This window comes from Laccaria bicolor, genomic scaffold (genome assembly GCF_000143565.1).
Source record: "Laccaria bicolor S238N-H82 LACBIscaffold_22 genomic scaffold, whole genome shotgun sequence".
Classification (NCBI taxonomy): domain Eukaryota; kingdom Fungi; phylum Basidiomycota; class Agaricomycetes; order Agaricales; family Hydnangiaceae; genus Laccaria; species Laccaria bicolor.
This window is the reverse complement of record NW_001889893.1, coordinates 95,820-102,899: the sequence shown is the minus strand read 5'-3', so window position 1 is coordinate 102,899 and position 7,080 is coordinate 95,820. Positions and strand designations below refer to the sequence as shown.

The 7,080-nt window shown below is 37.1% G+C and overlaps 1 protein-coding gene across 1 annotated transcript; it reads right to left on the bottom strand.

The window, feature by feature from the left end:
- Positions 1 to 3,511: 3,511 nt before the first annotated feature.
- LACBIDRAFT_329486 (uncharacterized protein) lies at positions 3,512 to 6,574 on the bottom strand (the record flags this gene model as incomplete). The annotated part of the gene is made up of 17 exons (XM_001883592.1): positions 3,512 to 3,523; positions 3,545 to 3,595; positions 3,634 to 3,669; positions 3,767 to 3,790; positions 4,038 to 4,061; positions 4,181 to 4,261; positions 4,309 to 4,332; positions 4,740 to 4,769; positions 4,824 to 4,832; positions 4,892 to 4,929; positions 5,011 to 5,064; positions 5,167 to 5,296; positions 5,406 to 5,512; positions 5,603 to 5,672; positions 6,171 to 6,326; positions 6,391 to 6,420; positions 6,572 to 6,574. The coding sequence occupies 17 exons, from the start codon at positions 6,572 to 6,574 to the stop codon at positions 3,512 to 3,514; spliced, it is 879 nt and encodes a 292-aa protein (XP_001883627.1).
- Positions 6,575 to 7,080: the final 506 nt, after the last annotated feature.

The window sequence follows — 7,080 nt, the reverse complement described above, 5'->3', positions numbered from 1 at the left end:
AAAAGTTTGTAGTGTTCACTTTTTGAGACTACAAAACTTGTAGTCCACTTTTCTGACATGTATTTGGTTATAGTGTTCTTGACTATGTATAAATTCATAGGAATGTAGTTGAAGGATTGACATGAATCCACATATTGCCATTGCTGCAACATCATGGACAAGTTGTCTTTCACATTAGAAGAAGCTACTATACTTTCATATCAATAGCTACTATTCTGTCTCAACACAGAGTCAATGATATGAGTTCATGGATGATGGGCTGATTGGTCCTGCAGGATGAGTTGCTGACATCATGCACAGGTTGTCTTTCATATCAAGAGAGGCTATTCTATGCTTTCATTTCATATTTGTGGCTGAAGCAGCTACTCTTACCTTCATATCAATAGCTACTGTTCTGTCTAGCTACTGTCCTGTCTGAAAACAGAGTCAACTTTGATATAAGTTGTTTCAGTGCCACAGTACTGTATGAATGATGGGCTGATTGGTCCTGGCATATATTCTTACTTTCAACAACAAAGTCAGGTTATGATGTAAGCTGATTATGTCTTGAGATAGAACACTAGTTGCCAATATGAAAGCATAGAATAGCCTCTTCTGATATGAAAGCCAACTTGTGCATGATCTCAACAACTTATGATGCAGGAATGGCAACATATAAAGTCACTTCAACTCTTCAATTATATCTCCATGAACCTATGACTATGTTTTGAGATAAGACAGTAGCAATCAATATGAAATGAAAGTATAGAATAGCCTTTTCTGATGGTCAATCCTTCAACCATATTCCTATGAACCTATATATAGTCAATTACATGTCAGAAAAGTGAACAATACAAACATTTGTAGTCTACAGAAGCAGACAACACAATGAAATATGCCTAGTGCAAACTCTTGTAATGGAAAAAGCAGACACTACAGACGTTTGTAGTCTCAAAAAGCAGTGACTACTAACTACTCTGACTTTGTAGTAAAAGTTCAACCTTTGTAGTTCTTGTAGACTATCAGTAGACTTTGTAGTTGAAGTTTGACTTTTGTAGTCCTTTGTGGTCTAGTCTATATCCCACCTTTGTAGTCTTATGTAGTCGATCAGTAAACTTTGTAGTCAACCTTAACACCAGCTTGTAGTCAACTCTAACCCTAACTTTGTAGTCTATAGTCAACCCTAACCCTAACTTGGTGGTGTAAGTCTTAACCCTAGCTTGTGGTCAACCCTAACCCTAGCTTGTGGTCAGCCCTAACCCTAACTTTGTAGAGTCAACCCTAACCCTCACTTGTCAACCCTAACCCTAACTTGATGGTATAAGTCTAACTTTGGTAAACTTTGTAGTCAACCTTAACCCTAGCTTGTAGTGAACACTAATCTAGTGAACCTTAACCCTAACTTGGTAGTCTAATCTAATTGTTGTAGTCTTTTCTACTCTATCAGTAGACTTTGTATTCAACCTTAGCTAACCCTAGCTTGTATTCAACCCTAACCCTAGCTTGTACTCAATAACTTTGTAGTCCATACTGACCTTTGTAGTCTGTCAGTGTCAGTTTCCCTTTTAGGGCATACACCTTCCTTTTTTGGTCATTTTCCCTATGGTACAATAATTGTAGCCCTTTCTTTTAGCTCTCTAAATGTTTTGAAATTATCTTCTTTGGTTTTGTATTCATAGAGAAAAATGCAAAAAAACACAGCACTCAGAACAATCTTTTACATAATATCTCCACAACAGGAGTACTTTAGAATATAATTTGACCAGATTCAGTAAGCTACAGTGTAGGGCTACAACTTTTAATTGGTCATGTGACCAACATTCCATTGGATCGACCCTGATGGGTAGAGACATCTTTATCTTGTTTTTCTTCCATTTTCATCAAACTAGCTGAGATTTCCTTTTGTGAAGTGTACTCTGAAAGCAGTTCCTAGCATTTTCTCAATCTCCAAGCTCATCATTGGAAGCAGCAAGCTCCTTACAGCCCCTCTAGATACTGTAGGCCAAAGCTGCCTAGTCTGGCAGTTGCTACACTCCCTGATCAAAAGTAATGTCACATGATTTTTTGGACAAAGTTGGTGCTATAACACAAGAACCAAACATTTTAAGAACTAAGGTCTGGTGTATGGAACATAGCTAAGGAGGTGTAGATTGTACATACCAAGTTTGGGGGTGAACGAATGAAAACTGAGGATAAGGCAGGGCATTGAGTGTGACAACTTCCAAAAATGGGATGTAACAAAATGGGAAATTCTGAATGACTGCAACCTACTGAAAGCAATTCACAACTTGAGGAAGAGATATTTTGAACACTGGATCTCCCTGCTATTGTTATGAGCTTCATAAAGTCTCTGGGCTAGAAATTTTTATATCCTCCCCTAAAAGGTAAATTTGAACTTATTCTCCCCTTTATGTATTTTTCACTCAATATATTTGTTGGAGTGAGGCAAAATGACTCCCTATTAATGTTTGTGGTGCATATAATACAAAAGGTAGGTAGAAATGTTAAAATGAACATCGCATGATGTCTGTAGAAGTTAATTTCCAGAGTTTTTCTGAAAGTAAACAAGTATCTACAACATTGGTCCTTCTTTTCTGCAAGAAGAAAAAATGCTACCATCCTTTTGAGTTGATCCATGGAGACTCAGGATGTCCTTTAAACAACCCCTGCAATATAATATGATAGCAAATAAATTTACACTGGGTATAACTTGAAAAGTCTCCAATAAAAGTACATTTTGCATAGAGCAATCATCCTTGACCAATCCTTGACATTTTTCTTGGTGAATTGGGGCTGAAAATATTTCACAAGGCACTTCTCATATATAGTAACTATCCCAAAGAAATAAACAGAGGTCCTATTTATACAAGGATCTGAGACCCCTAGACTTTTCTAGGCCTGATTTGGAAATCTCTCTGTCATGCTTCAGTGAGCTTTGTGGGCCATTTGAGAAGCATCTGTGCCCAAAACTCAGGAGATAGGTAGAAGCACTTAACATTGACATTCCAAAACATCTATATTAACTGTAACCCCTTGGAAGCAGGATTTCTGGGAACCATATTGACTATATGTCTCTTAATTTTCATAGTTTTCTAAAGTTTTATTAGCTATTGCATGCTTTATTCCTGTGAATGTGGTCAAATAAGATTATGGAACAGTAATAGTTATGTATATGTACAATACTATGACTTGTGTAAGAGGCCATTGCAAGCATGGCAGGAACAAGTCCTATTTTGCAAGAGTGGTAGTGACCCATTTCTGCTTTCTTTTCGCTTTTTTTCTGGATTTGTAGCTATATTTTTTACAAACTAGTATATCTTTCTATTTGAGTGTCACTCTGGGCTTCAAGCAGAGTACCTCAGTATCATCACCATCAATGAGCAATATTTCTTATTTGGAAGTCTATTTAAACTTGACATCATCACTATTAATCAGCACCATCCTCAATTTTCTCTGATTTCTCTGCCATGTTATGACTATTTTTATTAGCTTACCATATTTGGATATCTACTTTAAACCCTGAACACATTATCTAATGATGATCCTACAATCAAAGAGTGCATACTGCAAGAACAACCATGTCATTTGGACCAGAAGTGGCAGAGCTAGGTAGGGACTATTTACTAATTATTCAATATGTGCAAATAACTTTACCTCCTTGGTGGTAAAGTTGTTTGCATTCATTTTTGACTATGTCATATCATGTAGATTGAAGTTTAGTATACAGAAACCAAAGTTTTCTAAGAGTACATATGTCATTTTAGATTATTTATTTGTATTTACCTACATTTAGCCTCATTTCAGAATGATCCTACAATTAAGGAGTGCATACTGCAAAAAAAATGGACCAGAAGTGGCAGAGCTACATGTAAATCTTCATTTTTGGTGCACCAAGATGGATTACTAATCATTCAAACAATTTTACTGCACACGCAGTAAAACTGTTTGCATTTGTTTTAAACTATGTGATATCATGTGAATTCAAGATCAGTACACAGAAACCAATGTTTTCTGAGAATACACATATCATTTCAGACTATTTATTTATATTTACCTACATTTAGCCTCATTTCAGAATGATCCTACAATTGAGGAGTGCAGACTGCAAAAAAAACCATGTCATTTGGACCAGAAGTGGCAGAGCTAGGTAGAAATCTTCAAGATAGATTACTAATCATTCAACATGTGCAAACAACTTTACCTCCTGCGCAGTAGGTCTGTTTGCATTTGTTTTTGACCATGTGATATCATCTGGATTCAAGTTCAGTATACAGAAACCAATCTGAGAGTACACATGTCATTTCAGACTATTTATTTGTATTTACCTACATTTATCCTCATTTCAGAACGATCCTACAATGAACGAGTGCATACTGCAAAAAAACCCATGTCATTTGGACCAGATTTGGCAGAGCTACATAGAAATCTTCATTTTCGCTAAAAATGATGACTAAGCAATGACGTGCGCCAAGGATCGTCTGAATAACCCTTCAGCTTTTGTGTGCAGCTCATATTAGCAATTTTGAAAGAAAATACTGTAACTCTGTCAAATCTACTCTGAATTACATAAAATATAATCCAGAAAAAAGGTAAAATTCCGTGCAATTGTATTACTTAAAATGCTGCACTATATATTACATAATTGACATGTCATTGCCCAAGTTATACCTGAAAATACTGCAACTCTGTCATATCTACTCCAAATTACATCAAATAAAATGGATAAATAATATACAACTGCAAGCAATATAATTACATACATTGTAGTAGTATGCATTACATAATTGGTCCTCAAAAAGAAAAAAGCATCTATAAATGTATTCACAAGAAATGCTGCAACTTACTGGATACCACTTATACAAAATCACAGTAAGTGCTCACAAAATGTCTCAATCCAACACTAATGACTTACCTGCCTATGTCCTATGCCTCCTGAGCATACATCACATCCTACTGTTGTTGATATTCAGCTGATGGTACAAATCATGGTAAGTGTTCATGAAACCTCTCAATGCATTTTCAATGACTTACTCATGTCATAGACCTCTGAAGCATATGACATGTCCATCATCATACCACTGTTGGCTTGGTGTAGATAAATCACAGTCAGTTGTGTGACAACGGCGGCGGATCTTGGTGGTCAGAGGTAAGTCACTATTGTTAATTATTTTGATGGATCACACTCACCTTGACTTGGCTGGAGGACATTGATGGGGAAGGGGATTCGGAAAAGACACAAGAAAAGGAGGGATGTACATACAATGTCAGAAAGGAATTTGGACAATAACATCTTTGCATTGTTAAGTCCTACGTATTCCTGTAAAGATGTATAAGATTAGTAACATAGATATATGTCTGAGCAAATAATGCAGTGTGAAGTTCTATTCGAGCTTAGTAAAATAAGAAGACGGAGAAGGTATACTTACAAGAGGATGGTTGTGACAAAGAGTAGAGACGGCAGTGGGCATAAGCATCAACAGCAGTGGATGCAAAGGTACATTGGTGTTGTGCCATTCATTCATGTCATGAAATTCTATTTTGTAAGGACATATAAAGTTAGTAAGATAAAACACAAGAGATGGATGAAATATATGTACAATCAACACAGAAGTAAGATATGTACTTACGACACAAGAAACAAATGGAAGCAATTCGGACATTAACACGTTTGTGTCATTAAGTCCTACGTGTTCCTGTAAAAACATATAAAGTTAGTAAAATAGGTAGTAGGCATGGAGCAAATAACGCCAAATTATGATGTGTGCCAAGGATCGTCTGAACCTGCACTGGGGTTCAGATGATCCTTGGCGTACATCATAATTTGGCATTGTTGCCCATCCAGATGTCTTTCAACTTGAACAAACAAATCCACCACACACACAGTGGATTGGTTTACATTTGTTTGAACCAGACACTGTTGTCTCTCATTACCTTTGGTGTTCTGAGGTGGTGAGTTCCTCTTGTCATCTCCCCCCTTGCAGTTGAAGGTCTTTGGCAGTTGATGTGGATCAGCCCCAGCAGATGGTGCATGATGACAATGACAATGCACAACAACAAAGAACGACAATGCACAACGACAGCGGATGACACTGCACAATGACAGCGAATGACAAGGGTCTGAACTTTTCGCAAGTAAGTTCCCAGTTACCCCTACACATTCTTGAGTACCGTTGACTACCATTGATGCTCACGCATCCTCTGGTAGATTTTTGATACTCTCGACCCACATTGTACCAAGGACCTATGTCCATCACCTGCTCATCATAGCTGACATCCAGTGGCGTGAGGAACAGTGCAGGTAGAGCAGGGGCATTGGCATACTTGTTGTCATTATCCCATGTGGCGATCTGCCAAGTTCCTGTAAAGATTACGTGGGACTCAAGGGATGATGGGGCAAGTGTGCACACGCACTTTGTGGATAGCGGAAGGATGGATTTCAAGCTGATATCAACTATTTCAAGGGGGTGAGTTGTGCTTCTGTTCTCATTTTTGAGAGAGCAGGATTAATGAATGGGTTTAGGGGAGGGGCAAAGCTGTGCTATTTGTAGTTTTCACATCATTTTTGTAGTTGACAGTACAAGGTTTTACTGACCATGTGAACTGTTGGGTGATGGGGTGGATTCCCAGTTAACAGCAGTTCTTCTATGTTCATCAATTCTATTGCCTTGTTTTTGTCCATTGTATGGTTGTCACATTATATATAGTTGAATGGACTAGTGCATATGGCAGCAGTCATTTGTAATTTTGTATAAGTGGTATCCAGTAAGTTGCAGCATTTCTTGTGAATACATTTATAGATGCTTTTCTCTTTTTGAGGACCAATTATGTAATGCATACTACTACAATGTATGTAATTATATTGCTTGCAGTTGTATATTATTTTTTCCATTTCATTTGATGTAATTTGGAGTAGATATGACAGAGTTGCAGTATTTTCTTTCAGAATTGCAGGTATAACTTGGGCAATGACATGCCAATCATGTAATATATAGTGCACCGTTTTACGCAATCCAATTGCGCGGAATTTTACCTTTTTTCTGGATTTTATTTTATGTAATTCGGAGTAGATTTGACAGAGTACAGTATTTCTTCAAAATGCTA